The 15,214-nt window shown below is 47.7% G+C and overlaps 1 protein-coding gene across 1 annotated transcript in view; it reads left to right on the top strand.

The window, feature by feature from the left end:
• The window catches only part of SLC9A2 (solute carrier family 9 member A2), a gene marked incomplete at its 5' end in the record, with an annotated part of 122,954 nt that overhangs the window by 88,782 nt on the left and 18,958 nt on the right, over positions 1-15,214 (top strand). The window contains 3 exons of the mRNA XM_081101633.1: positions 5,317-5,406; positions 5,909-5,979; positions 14,922-15,083. Coding sequence (XP_080957759.1) covers positions 5,317-5,406; positions 5,909-5,979; positions 14,922-15,083 — 323 coding nt within the window. The remainder of the gene's footprint in view (positions 1-5,316; positions 5,407-5,908; positions 5,980-14,921; positions 15,084-15,214) is intronic.

The raw sequence follows: 15,214 nt of genomic DNA, 5'->3' as shown, positions 1-15,214 counted from the left end.
CTGGGGTTAACAGTTTTCTCCCTATGTCACCTAGGTCTTATTATCTTCTATTGGTTATTTTAAAAAATGGACTGAGGCCTTTTCTAGTTGCCTCCACCTCCCTTTGTCTAGTTGTGGCAGCGGATCTTCCTAGGAAATGTGCTGCTGGTCACGTACAGAGCTCTTTGTGCGTACACCCTTTCCCCTCCTCCCTCATCCCGTTTGCCCTGGGAACGCAGTAACCATTTCCATGAAAAGCTGACTCTGCTGGAGATGGATCCCAGAGGCCTATCTCCCACGTAATGAGCCCTTCTACAGGGGCAGCTCCATAAAGGTGCGTGGAAGCTCTATCATATGGATGCTTCTCTCCCCCCGCCCCCCCCCCCCCGCCCGCCTCTCCCTTCCCTCCCACTCTCTCTAAAAACAATGGAAAAAATAACCTCACTCCTTGGGTGAGGATTTTAAAATATTATGGAATTACAAATAACTTCAGTAATGTTACATAAAATATAAGCTGTCTCTCTTGTTTTCAACTTATGCTCAAGATCAGGCACAGGTGGGGTCCAGTGTAGAAAGCTGAGCCGTGGGAGTGGCTGTGGGTGGGCAGTCTGGCCAGCTCCTCCCTGCCCCTGCCCCTGCCCCTGCGAGCTTCCACTTACTTGCTCTGGGATCTGGATAAGGTCCCTCCTCCCAGGCAGCAGAGAGGAAATCTGAGCACAGCAGCTGATGCAGGGACTGGCCGGATGATGTGACTGGATGATTTGCTGTGTTTAATTATAACGAAGTAAAATGGTCATAAAAGGAAGAAAAACTTAACATCTTTTCTTGGAAAGGAAAAATGATTAGAGCACAAAGTTATTATTTAATTAATCCCTATAATCGTGTAGCGGGTCCTCAGAATTCTGGAAACCCATTCCTTGGTTGTCTGGAAGCCCATCAGGTGGCAGGGCTGGCTGGAATTCAAGGGGCAGCAGTCTCTGTGGCCTCCATGGGCCACAGTGTTGTATCTGCTCTGCAGTGTGGGCCGGAGGGGCGAAGTGTCTGGATTTTATCTGACTAGCAGGTTACCAGGTTGCTGTTACATTTTCATGGATGCTTGCGGAAGACACCTGGCTCCCGGGTCAGAGACGAAGGACTTTCTTACTCAGGGTTAAATCCTTCATGTTGGTTTGAGTCAGTTCTCTACACTGAAGTCGCCGTGGGTGACGCAAGGGCCGGTGGGGAATGCCTGCATGGGCAGGGGCAGAGGGACAGGGGCAGGACTGAGCTGAGGCCTGGCACTCTTTGTCCGAGGGTAGCATTACCTCATCTCTCAACTTAGCTTGTTGCACGTGCAACCTTGACACGGCCTGGTGACAGCAGTCGGCACCCTCTGCAGGGGTGTGGGCACTCGGGACAGCAGGGAGCCTCCCGGACAGCCCGACACCCCTGCTCACAGCCTCTCAGCACTGAGGTGCTGGCACTCTCTTACAGAGCGTGAGCCTTCAGATAAGCCTGGGTTTGGTGAATAGATGGCCATATGTTTTCCATATTGCTGTGCAGTGTAATAATGGCACATTCCTACTTTCACTCCCATGCCATTACTGGTAGAGTTCCATGGAATTCAGAAAATTTTATTCTTGTTCTACAACAAAATGAGCAAGATGATCAGAATGTTTTAAGATGAAAAATGTAGGTGCATCGTTTAGGATGTGAGAGAGAGAGCAGCAGACATAGCACCAGGGGTTCTGACTGAACAAGTGAGAGACGAAGGGGCATTCAGAGGGACATTCACTTCCTGCAGGCAGTGTGGGGGGCGGGGGCCGCGGGAGCAGAGAAGGGGGGCTGCGAGAGCAGAGAGGGGGCGCTGCGGGAGCAGAGAGGGGGCGCTGCGGGAGCAGAGGGGGGGCCCCCCCGCGGGAGCGGGGGGCGGGGCCCGCGGGAGCAGAGGGGGGGCCGCGGAAACCAGTTCCCCTGCGCCTGCTGCCCAGCAGCCCTCGCAGATCCCTCTCAGGTGGCGCATCTGTTGAGCCAAAGCCGAATGAATGGCTGAAAATTGTACTTGAGCTTTGCAGCTATGTTTTGCAGTGGTTTGATGGAAGCCTGAGGTGGTGTGTTTGTTTGATGATTGTTTGTTTTTAAGGGAGTGAACTATCTTTCTAGTCCGTATTGGGTTGCTCCCCAGGTGACCTAAATTAGAAATTTTCCAATGCGCGCCTTCTCAAAGGTGTTCTTTTTTCCCCTCTGTCTCTCCCAACCAAAGACCTAGGCTCCTGTGATATAACATCTAACTTAAGGAAATAAATTCATACGACACTCAGGTGCCAAGTACCCTAGTTCCAAAGCATAAGGATTGAGAAAGGAAGGAAGGAACCAAGGAACCAAGGAAGGAAGGAAGGAAGGAAGGGAGGAAGGAAGGAAGGGAGGAAGAAAGATTGTGGGAGGGAGGGAGGAAGGAAGGAGGGAAACAAGGAAGGGAGGAGGGAGGGAGGGAAGGAGAAGGGAACCAATTAAGGAAGGAAAGAAGGATTGAGGTAGGGAGGGAAGGAGGGGGATAGAGGGAGGAAGGAAGGAGGAGGGAAGGAAGAAGGGAGGGAGGAAGGGAGGGAGGGAGGAAGGAGGGAAGCAAGGAAGGAAGGAAGAGGAGAGGAAGGCAGAACTTGTGAAATCTCTCCCATGGGGCATGGCATGACTCTGCAGATAATCCAGAGAGAGGAGTGACCACTGAAGGGCGCAGTGTCAGCAGCCCTTGCCTACAATCAGTACTTGTTATTAAATAGAAACTAATTATAAGGCACTAGAGGCCCAGGGCATGAAATTTGTGCACTGATAGGATCCCAAGTGGCTGCCAGCTGCCACCAGGTACTGCTTCCCTCCCCCCAGCCAGCCCTGCCCCTGGTCAAACTCCTGGATGAACTCCCGATTGAGGGGACAGTTTGCATACTACACGTTTATTATATAGCATGTTGTAGTTTAGAAACTTCAGTGGATCAGGAAACCAGGCCATGCCTGCTTCCTGTACTTGGTCAGTTGTGTCTTATTTGTGACAGTGCAGTTATTTCTCGATTATTATCCCAGAGTGGAATTGGCACAGGACTGGGGCAGGCCCTTGACCCATCTTTATTTTTATGTGCTATATTTACAACTCCCATGGACCCACTATTTACTAAATGAATAGTGACAGAAAAAAGCAGGTAAAATGACATTATATCCTTAGAACACATTGCATAGTTTTAAAAATTGCAGTGACTTTGTCGATGTTTTCCCTGGAGTTATTTAACTAGTGGCTTCATGGACTCTGGATTCAGTGAAATCCATCCCTGTCAAAAACATGTTTGCACCTCTTTTCATTTACGTAAGTTATAAATGACAGAGTGTGTATTGATTATACAACTGCTATTACCGCCTATGTTACTTCAAAGCAGCACACTTTGAAAGTGACACAGATACAACGAAAGGTGTGCCATACCAAATTTGGTCAAATCAGTTCACACTTCAGACAGTTAAAGTTAAGCTGAAAAATGCCCAAAGCTGGATTGATGGGATAAAATGAATGGCCTCATTTTTTAAAATGCGCGAGTGTGTGTGTGTGTGTGTGTGTGTGAGAGAGAGAGAGAGAGAGAGAGAGAGAGAGAGAGAGAGAATTTGTTTTATTAAAAGCATTCTTAAAGATTTAAAGATGTGTGGAAATATGAGATGGAAATCAAATGTACAGCAGGGAACATATCTCAACATATCCACTACCCCCAAACCCCCAGTAACCGCTCCTATACATGTATTTTTCATGCCAAGTAGTGGAGCCTTCACCTACGAAGCAAGAGACTTAGGGAACTTCACTGACCCCCCTTCTCACTGCCCCTCACCTGGCCTATTTTAGGGATAGTATCACCTAATTTTAGTTATATTCCTGCTAGTTTGTTTGACATCTGAAAGTTCTTGTTATTCTTTTTCTAAATTTTTCTGGTTACATTTGCTCTCCCAGCCTCTCAGCTTGCTCTCTCATGTCTGCTACAAATCCTTTGGAATGTTATTGGGGTTGTATTGCATGGATGTTGAAATAAAATCATTGTCATAATATTGTTCAGTAATCCCATCTAGGAACTGTATATCATTTTAAAACTCAAATCATTTTAATATCTTTTAATTAAATTTTATAGTTGGTTTTATAAAGGTTCTATGCATTTTGTGATATATATGAAGAGAATATTTAAGTATACATACATGTGTATTTAGTGTCTAGACAGTACACTACTCTATATCTAATGTGTTATTTGTACTCTGGTGCATACTATTATATGTGTTCTCTCTCTCTACATGTAGATACAGACATAAGTATAGTTTTCATTGCTATTGTATAGGTGTTTATTGATTCCTTTTTAAATCGGTGTAAGGGATGGATTTGTGTATGTGATTTTATGTAGAGATACTTCATGAAACTTTCTTGGTACTTTCAAATGAAAAATAATCGTCTTAGATATTTTAGGACCAAAATAAAGCGATCCCTGAGCAGCAATCACCTTGTTTTTCCCAAATCTCTCTCCCCCTTGATTGACTCGGACAAGTGGAGCCGGCCCAGCACAGAGCGAGTTCCCTGTTGGTTCCTGGTTGTGATGGAAATGCTTTTCATGTTTCGTTATCAAGTCCGCTGTTCCCTGAGGTTTTGGGCAGGTATTTTAGCATGTTAAGGACATTCCTTTCTGTTCTCTGCTTGCCAGACACGCTGTTCTCATTTCCCACGCTGGGGTGAAACATGCCCAGCCCTCCGTGCCCTCCTGGTGGCCAGCTGCGCTCCTCCGCCCAGCGTGTCTGAAAGCTCCCTTCGGTGCTCCGGCAGACCACGCCCTCCTGGGCCCGCGCCCTGTGTCTCGCTCAGCTCTGCCTGCTCATAGCTGTTAGGGGTATATTTTTCTCCCCATCACACTATAGTCCTCAGCTGAGGTCCTTAACTATTCCTGTTTGTGTCTTAAATGACCAAGCTCCTGACATGTATAAAATAGATGCTCAATTAAAATTGTTTTAATAAACCAATGAATGTAAAAATCATTGAAAAGCTTTCTGTGGATAATACAAGCAGGTGATTCCTGTAACTTGGATAATACTTTATTCTTTCTTAGAATTTCTTTCTATTCTTAGAATTGCATTTTCAGTTTCTTGCGTCTTGTCCATCCTGTTTCTAGCGCATGCCCTCGGGAAAGACGCCAGCTGCTGAGGAGGAAGAGACCACACAATGTCTGCACACCGGTTGCATCTTGGGAGCAGGATATCTTTGCTGGTTATGGGACCTGAGGAAAATAAAAGTTATCATTGAATTTTAAATTTTATTTTATAAGAAAATTCACTTTCTCTCTTTACATGCAGGGAATAACCATTCGGCCACTAGTGGAGTTTCTCGATGTTAAAAAGGCCAGTAAGAAGCAGCAGGCCGTGAGTGAGGAGATCCACAGCCGGGTAGGTTCCGGGGCCAACGGGCCAGGTGAGGAGGAGGCCGTGGGTCCTGGCACACAGTGTGGTGCCAGGGGCTCGGTGCCTGGAGACGAGGGATGGAGGGAGGTAAAGAAGAGGGAGGGCCGAGAAAGGCAGGAGTTGGGGTGCGGAATGAGCGAAGCCTCGGGGTGGCTTCTCCAGCTCAGCCTGGTGAGCTCCCCAGTGAGGGGCCCTCATCACCTCCTTCAACCTGAAAATGTTTCCACTAGAAAATTATCATATTTCATATTTTCTAAAATTATGAATAAACATTTAAAGATGAAAAAAATAATCTCAGAATTGCTTAATATCCATGTGACAAACATCTCATCAATGTTAGAAGATTGATTCTTGTTTCATTGCTTTCAGTAAAAAAAAAAAAAAAAAGCGAAAGCTACTAGTATTTGAAGTGTAGGCATGATATGAATAGAGTAGAAATTAGTGCTTTTAGTTAAGATTAATCAATGAGCTGCTTTCTTCTTTCTAGTTTTTTGACCATGTGAAGACTGGGATTGAAGACGTCTGTGGACACTGGGGCCACAATTTTTGGAGAGACAAGTAAGGAGGCAGAGCCCTCACCTGATGAGGTGGCTCCCGATGGCTCTGGGCACTCACTGAGGGGAGTCCTTTTTCAGTAACGTTCCCTGTGTTGCCAGAGGGTGTCCTTTAGGACAGAGCTGGGCTGTAACAGACCTGAAGCAGGGGCGGCTTTAACAAGACAGGGTGTGTTTCTCTCTGGTATAAACAGCCAGAGGCAGGCAGTGTAGGTCTCCTCGCTGAGTTCTGCTCACAGGTTCCTCACAGTCCCAGGGCCCTCTGTCTAGTTGATGCCACTAACAACTTCCATTTCAAAGTTGCTTCATAGACCAGAATGTCTGCTCCAGCATTAGCTCTTATGCATGACGTCCAGGCTGACCTTGGGAAGAAGGATCGTGAAGAGGCAAAGAATGTGTACTAGCCTCCTCCTAACAGGGACACACACATTTCCACACAGTCCTTCCAGTTACATCGCAGGCCTGGCCCTTCGCAGCCAGGCCCAGTCGTGGGACACTTCTCACTGCAGGTGACACTGAATGCAGTCTATTTGGTAAAAACTGGGGATCCCATTACTATTTGTTCTGCCAAATATCTTGAGAGCATCTGAGGACATAAATAGACTAACAGAAATAACAAGTATTTTTTAAAGCTACACTTAGCTAAAAGATTATGTGCACTTACATAAATGTGTCTATCATCTGTCTATCATCTATCACTTGTCTATCATCTATCATCTATCTACCATCTATCATCTGTCTGTCATCTATTTATTATCTATCATCTATCACCTTTATCATCTATCTATGATCTATGATCTATCATCTATCATCTATGATCTATTATCTATCATCTATCCATCATCTATCCATCATCTATCATCTATCATCTGTCTATCATCTGTCTATCATCTATCATCTATCTATCATCTATCTATGATCTGTCATCTATCTACCATCTATCTATCATCTGTCTATCATCTATCATCTATGTATCATCTGTCTATCTGTGGGGTTTTTTCTTTTAAATGCTCTGTGCTGGATAAATAAGATTCGGTGACTCTCTTCAAGGATCTTAGGGTTGAAGTGGGAAAGGCAGCCTAGCCAGTCAGAACCGCTGGCGAGACAAGACTTAGGAAGGAGGTGGCATGTCAGCTGGTCCCTGAAGGCGGGCAGGTTCTAAGCTGGGGCTGGTGGGTCCTCTTGCCCTCCTGCCTTGTCTTTCCTAACAGAGCCCACCCCAGCTGATTACAGGACGTTGACCAGCCTACCAATTTATGTAATGTAATATAGGGCAGTTTTAAGTGCTTCTGTGATGGCGCACTACCTGAGAAGTGTAAACAACAGACTCAGGCCTTTAAATGTTTGCAGTATAATAAAGGCAACAAAAAAGTCATAAAGCAAATAGAGGGGTGAGTGTGAGAGTGTGTGTGTGTGTGTGTGTGTGTGTGTGTGATGTCACTAAGTCATAAAATGAGTTGTGGAGATTTCAAATGCTAGAACCACCTTTATAACCCTGACCATACTGTTTACCAATGTAGAATGGCTCCTTGGACCCAGCCATACTTCATCACTAAAGGAAAATATTTATTTGTCGCATATGGACATAAAGTAATAAAACAACACAAGCTAATATCTCCATTGTAAAAATCTGGCAACAGTGGCCATTTACCTTGGGCAGTGTTCACTGTTCTTGGAGGCGGGAGGTAGGCCAGAGCACCTGGCCGTCTGCCTGGGACCACGGCCCTGCGTTACAATCCCTGGGAGCGGCTCGACGCAGATGGCTCTGCCTCTCCTCCCCACTGACCCCACAGCCATGCTGTCCCCCTGCTTCTCCCTTTCACCAGCACTCTTCTCCCTGCCCCATCACCCTGCTAGTCCTGCCTGGTCACAGGTGACAAGTGAGTAGAACAGTTTGTTCCTTTTCAAAAGTGAAGATTGGGCTAAAGATTTATATCACTCCACTGCCCCAAATGAGGAAAAATATGAGTGTCCTGACCAAGTAGCTCAGTTAGTTAGAGCCTCGTCCTGATAACACCAAGGCTGCAGGTTTGATCCCTGATCAGGGCACAGACAAGAATCAACCAATGAACGCACAAGTAAGTGGAACAACAAACCAATGTTTCTCTCTCCTCTCTCTTCCCCCCCCCCCCCGCCCCCATCTCTTTCTCAAAAAAAAATTGATACATACATTTTTTAAAAAATAGATGTGTTAGAGATGGGTTCCAGGCAGAGTTAGAAGGAGGAAGAGGTGGCCCCTGTGGTGTGAGGATTTGCCTGGGACGCAGGCGGAAGGAGGATCGGGGAAAGGCTCCTGTGTCCTGTCTTGCAGGGAGAGGCCCTTAATCTCTGGGCATAAGCCTGTTCCAGCCAAACACTGCAAGTTGCAGGCTAATTGAACTGTAAATACTAAATTTGTCAGAGACAACTGATTCGTGTCTCTGAAAGGCAATATTGTTACATGCCTGACTTGCTCTCTGCCATGTGCATACTTCATTTAATTATTTAAGCATTTCCTTTAAGCATTTCATGCACAATGTTTTACAGGTAAATCTATAATAATAAAAGTGTAATATGCTAATTAGACTGGACAGCCGAACGACCTTCCGGATGAAGCCAGGGCTGCAAGGGCCCAGGCAAGCCGCGCGGCTACGAAGGTCGAGCTCCTTGCATGAATTTTGTGCATTGGGCCTTTAGTTTTAAGTAATTTTCTGGATTGTCAAGTGCGCTGTTTATGCTGGGAAGTGGGTATGGAGGGATGTGGTACTGACAAGCCATTTCAGCTTTAGTTCTCTCAGGTCCTATCTCTGGTGTGTACTAATTATTGATGTTACGAACGATGACATGAAGAGAAGTGATTGTTTTAGGTGTGCTGGGTACCCTTCCCTTCCCCCTGGGACCCTCATGCTGTTGCTTTCTAGTGTTCTGCAGAGAATTCCGGAGGCAGTGGGTCCTTGGAGAAAGACGTGACAGGGCAATGCAGTAAGGGGGGTTCTCAAACTTGGCAGAAGGAATCTAATGATGGGGAAAGAGACTTCCCATGTGCAGCTTGGCAGAGAAATGAAAGGTGTGGAAATAAAGCAGAAGAAAGAAAGTGTGCAGCTCTGCCCGGCCAGTGTGCTCAGTGCACCAAGAGGTCGCTGGTTCACAACCGGGCTCGCTGGTCCCCGCAGGGGTGTGCAGGAGGCAGCCAATTGATGTGGATGTTTCCCTCATCGGCTCCCATGTGTCTCTCCCTCTCCCTTCCTCTCTCTCTAATGTCAATGAAAACATCTTTTTAAAAAAGAAAGTGCACAGCTCCTACCCAAAAACATCAGATGTCATTGTCCTTAATGTTTATTCTTCATTTGTTTGTCTCTTGGGAAAAGCTAAAACAATAATAATAATAAAAGAAATTTTAAAAAGAGGTGTTGCTGCCAAGAGTCCTGCTCAAACTTAGAGTAAAGTCGGGCCCAGCAGCTAGTGCCGTGGCCCGTCACCAGCTAAACTTCTAAGGACGCCTCTTTTATGGTTCACAGCGCTCAGTGCTCCAAGCCCAGAATGCGGTTCGCGCTGTTCTCTGCTTGTTTTCAAAGCACAGGTGTGCCTATAGAACTCCTTGGGCCCATGGTAATCGCTGTCATAAATTTCTTCCTTTCTCAACAAATATTTACTGCATGCTGTTTTGTTTACATATTGACATAATAATGTTACATAACAAACCAACCCAATAGTCAAGTGCTCAAAACAATAGTCACTTATTATTAAAGCGCCTGAGTCAGGAGGTGGGGTGGGGGTGGGGGGAGGCAGCTGCTCTGGGCAGGGCGGGCGGCCTGACTGTCATGCCCCTGCTCCAGAGGGTTGTGTGGCGTCCGCTGGCCCCGCTGCCTCTTCTGTACCTGTGCTGGCTTCACGCTTCTCCAGGGGGCATTGCCCTTTGTCTCGGGACTGATGGTTACTCCACTCGCATCCTCCTCACAGTAATTGTGCAGGCACAGGAGGCAGGGTAGAAAGGAAAGCCTCTGCTTCCATCGCCATGCCTGCTGCTAGCCACTGACCCAAACAAGGAACTTACTGAGCTGAGTGGCAGGAAGCGGGCCAGGTGGGTCACTTAGGCCAGGGTGGAAGGACATGGCCAAGCAATATGGCAGAGGATGTGCATATAGGGGGGAACTGGGGCCGCAGGATTCCTTCTTGCGTCCAAGCTTACAAGTGTGAGGCACTGAGCTGTGCGCTGGCGATACCCAGAAACAACCCCCACCTCACCCACGGAGGCCACTCTCGTGCAAGGAAACAGCTCCACAAATACTAGATTCATAGCATGGTAGAAAGTAGCTTCTGTGGAGGAAAATGTATCCAGAAAAGGAAGTTTGGTGGAGAGAGGGTGACATGTCTGGAGGAAGGTTCTCAGGAGGAGGAAGAGTCAGTAGAGAAGCCATAGGTGGGAGCGCAGCTGGAGAGTGTCCAGGAAAACAGGGACACAATGAAGGCCACCAGCAAGGACACCAGGAAGGACACGAGGATGGACAGGAAGGACACCAGGAAAGACACCAGCAAGGAGACCAGGAAGGACACCAACAAGGACACCAGGAAAGACACCAACAAGGACACCAGGTAGGACACCAACAAGGACACCAGGTAGGACACCAACAAGGACACCAGAAAGTACACCAGGAAGGACACCAACAAGGACACCAGGAAGGAGACCAGGAAGGACACCAGGAAGGACACCAACAAGGACACCAGGAAGGTCACCAACAAGGACACCAACAAGAACACCAGGAAGGTCACCAACAAGGACACCAGGAAGGACACCAACAAGGACACCAGGTAGGACACCAACAAGGACACCAGGAAGTATACCAACAAGGACACCAGGAAGGACACCAGGAAGGACACCAGGAAGGTCACCAACAAGGACACCAGGAAGGACACCAACAAGGACACCAGGTAGGACACCAACAAGGACACCAGGAAGGACACCAACAAGGACACCAGGAAGTATACCAACAAGGACACCAGGAAGGTCACCAACAAGGACACCAGGAAGGACACCAACAAGGACACCAGGAAGGTCACCAACAAGGACACCAGGAAGGACACCAGGAAGGACACCAACAAGGACACCAGGAAGGTCACCAACAAGGACACCAGGAAGTACACCAACAAGGACACCAGGAAGGTCACCAACAAGGACACCAGGAAGGACACCAACAAGGACACCAGGAAGGTCACCAACAAGGACACCAGGAAGGACACCAACAAGGACACCAGGAAGGTCACCAACAAGGACACCAGGAAGGACACCAACAAGGACACCAGGAAAGACATCAACAAGGACACCAGGAAGGTCACCAACAAGGACACCAGGAAGGTCACCAACAAGGACACCAGGAAGGTCACCAACAAGGACACCAGGTAGGACACCAACAAGGACACCAGGTAGGACACCAACAAGGACACCAGGTAGGACACCAACAAGGACACCAGAAAGTACACCAGGAAAGACACCAACAAGGAAACCAGGAAAGACACCAGGAAGGACACCAGGAATGACACCAACAAGGACACCAGGAAGGACACCAACAAGGACACCAACAAGGACACCAGGTAGGACACCAACAAGGACACCAGGTAGGACACCAACAAGGACACCAGAAAGTACACCAGGAAAGACACCAACAAGGAAACCAGGAAAGACACCAGGAAGGACACCAGGAAGGACACCAACAAGGACACCAGGAAGGACACCAACAAGGACACCAGGAAGGACACCAGGAAGGACACCAACAAGGACACCAGGAAGGACACCAGGAATGACACCAGGAAGAACACCAACAAGGACACCAACAAGGACACCAGGAAGGACACTAGGAAGGACACCAGGAAGGACACCAGGAAAGCAGGAAGGCGGAGGCACCCAGGTAAGAGGAGCACTAGTGGTGCAGCTCCAGCTGTGTAGGGCCTCCAGGTCACTGCTTTTCCTCAGGTGAGATGCAGGGGAGTCTCATTGTTTGGCATATGTTTTAACAGGATCACTCTGCCTTCTGTGTCAAGGATGAGCTGTAGGAATGCGGTGGTGGGAGCAGGGAGACCAGTCAGGTGCCCATTGCAAGAATTCATGGAGAGATAACGATGTCTTGGACATGGTGATAGCAGTAGAAGTGGTGAGGAATGGCTTGGTTTTGTGGGTATTTTGGCACCAAGACAAACTGCTGATCGAGTGGACAGAGTACTCATTTGCCAGAGGTATTCTAACAAAGTACCACCATTGTGGTGGCTTAAACAATAGCAGTTTATTTTCTCAGTTCTCCGGGCTAGAAGTCCAAGGTCAAAGTGCTGGTAGATGTTGTTCCTTCTGAGGGCCATGAGGGAAGGGCCTGTCACAAGCCTCTCTCCTTGTCTTGCAGACGGCCTTCTCTTCCTGCCTCTTCACGGCATCTTTCCTCTGTGTGTGTCTGTCCACATTTTCTCTTATTACACAGTCACGTCATATTGGACTCAGGCCCACTCGAGTGACCTCATTTCCATGTAATCACTCCTGTCTCCACATATGGCTACATTCTGAGGGACTGGGATTCTGGCTTCAACATAGAAATTTTTAGATGGACACCATCTACACTAATAAAAGACAAACATGCAAATTGATCATACCTTCGCTACACCTTAAGCCATGCCCACCAGCCAATCAGAGAGACTATATGCAAATTAACCCAACCAAGATGGCAGCTGGCAGCCACGAAGCTGGAGCGAGCAGGAGGCTTGGTTGCCCAATGATGGAGGAAGCCAAGCTTCCGGCCTGCCGCAGCCGACTCTAAGCTCCACTCAAGGCAACAAAGTTTCAATTATAGAAGACAAATAAACCCCAGATTCCTGCTTTTAGCCGGCTGTGGCCACGGAGCTGGAGCGAACAGGAGGCTTGGGTTGCCCCTGGCGATGGAGGAAGCCAAGCTTCCCGCCTGCCGCAGCTGGCTCTGAGCTCCACTCAAGGCTACAAAGTTTCAATTATAGAAGGTAAATAAATCCCAGAATAAAAAGAAAAAAAGGAGAGGCTGGGAGCTTCAGTCGCTGGGGTCTTGGTCAGCCTGAAACAGCCCTCAGCCCCTCACCCAGACTGGCCAGGCACCCCAGTGGGAACCCCCAACCCTAAAGGGGATGTGGCCAGCCTGAAAACAGCCATCAGCCCCTCACCCAGGCTGGCCAAACCTCCACGGGTGGGGGGTGGGTGGTTGACCAGCCTGCAAACAGCCATCAGCCCCTCACCCAGGCTGGCCAGGCACCCCAGTGGGACCCCCACCCTGATCCGGGGCACCATTCAGGGCAAACCAGCTAGCCCCCACCCGTGCACGAGGCCTCTATCCTATATAATAAAAGGGTAATATGCAAATTGACCCTAACAACAGAATGACTGGGAATGACTAGTCACTATGACACACACTGACCACCAGGGGGCAGATGCTCAATGCAGGAGCTGTCCCCTGGTGGTCAGTGCACTCCCACAGGGGGAGCTCTGCTCAGCCACAAGCCAGGCTGATGGCTGCCAGCACAGCAGTGATGGTGGGAGCCTCTCCCGCCTCCTCAGCAGCACTAAGGATGTCCGACTGCAGCTTAGGCCTGCTCCCCGCTGGCAAGTGGACATCCCCCGAGGGCTGCCGGGCTGCCAGAGGGATATCTGACTGCCAGCTTGGGCCCGATCCCCCAGGGAGCTGGGTTAAGCCAGCAGGTGGACATCCTCCGAGGGGTCCCAGACTGCAAGAGGGCATAGGCTGGGCTGAGGGACGCCCCCACATGCAAAAATTTTTGTGCACCAGGCCTCTAGTTCAGTCATAACATGGAACATGAGGAATGGAGAAGAATCAAAGATAACATCAGGGTTCTGACCTGGTGGTGTTCCCATTAACAGAAATGGGAGGGTTACAGGGGGAGACGAGCCCAGCTTGAGCACATGGAGTTTGAGATGTCTACTCGATAGCCATATGGAGATGTTGATTAGGCCGCTGAATATTTATTTCTCCGTTTGGGAGAGAGGCTGGAGCTGTAGATACAAATTTGAGGGTCACTGGCATAGAGACGTATTAATCCACGCGATGGGGCCAGTTCACCAGGAGAGTGCGTGGAGAAAGTGAAGAGGACAGAGACAGAACCAGGGGCCCTCCTGCTGAAGAGGACGGAAGAAGAAACGGAATTTTAAAAAGTGGTTGAGGAAGAGGGAGGCAGGGACCCAGAGCAGTGTTTCCCAGAAGACACTGTTTTAAACAGGAGAGGTCAGAAAAGCTGAGAACTGAATAATTGGTCATTGGATTTATGTTGTGGGGGGATCACTGGTTACCTCAAAATGAGTAGTTGGAATGGAGTATTGGAGGGAAAAGCCTGAATTTTCAAGAGAAAATTAAAGGAGAGGAATTGTAGACACAGAATATTAACAACACTTTTGAATAATTTTGCCAAAAAGAGAAGCAGAGAAATAGGAAATGTAGAAATACACATTAGATTCATGTATCGATATGTGCTATATATTTTTTTATTTGCATGTATCCATATTTTATGTACATATGTATTTAGGTATGCACATTTAAAAATAATTATAATGTATAATTAAATTATACTTTTCTTTTCTCCAAAAGCGAAATATTTCCTGTTGTGCACACCAAACCAGTCAGTACAAGACTAATGACATGGCCATTGGCTGCTGAAATATTCACCACTAGTGTTAGTAGAGAGAAATGGTGCACCTGTGCATACGGGGAAATGAATGCAACACGATGATAGTAATCAGTCATTAGCGAACATTGTAGCTCGTTATTAATAATTATGCTCAATTATTGTAAAAATTACAAAATTTTTATTAAAACGTTTCTTACATACCATTATATTGGCTGGGCTGCAAAAATATTCATTGTGGGCTGCATGCGGATGTGGCCCGCAAGTTTGACATGCTTGGTGTAGGTAGCATTAGTTAATCAAAGCTTTGATTTTCTTTATTTCCAGGTTTAAAAAGTTTGATGACAAATACCTGCGGAAGCTTTTGATTCGGGAAAACCAGCCCAAGTCGAGCATCGTGTCCTTGTATAAAAAGCTGGAGATCAAGCACGCCATCGAGATGGCGGAGACCGGGCTGAGGAGCGCGGGGCCTTCCTTTGCGTCTCTGAAGTAAGTTCCGCTCACAGATAAAAACTGGCATCTCTGAGTGTGTCCTTGCAGTTAGTTGTAGGGTTTGTGAAGCCAGTAATAATAACAAATTCACCCTGTGTCCTAGAGGTACCTTCAGATCTCTCCGAAGA

Source organism: Myotis nattereri, assembly GCF_964212035.1.
Source record: "Myotis nattereri genome assembly, chromosome: 10".
In the NCBI taxonomy this organism is placed as follows: domain Eukaryota; kingdom Metazoa; phylum Chordata; class Mammalia; order Chiroptera; family Vespertilionidae; genus Myotis; species Myotis nattereri.
This window is presented reverse-complemented; position numbering and strand designations above follow the sequence as displayed.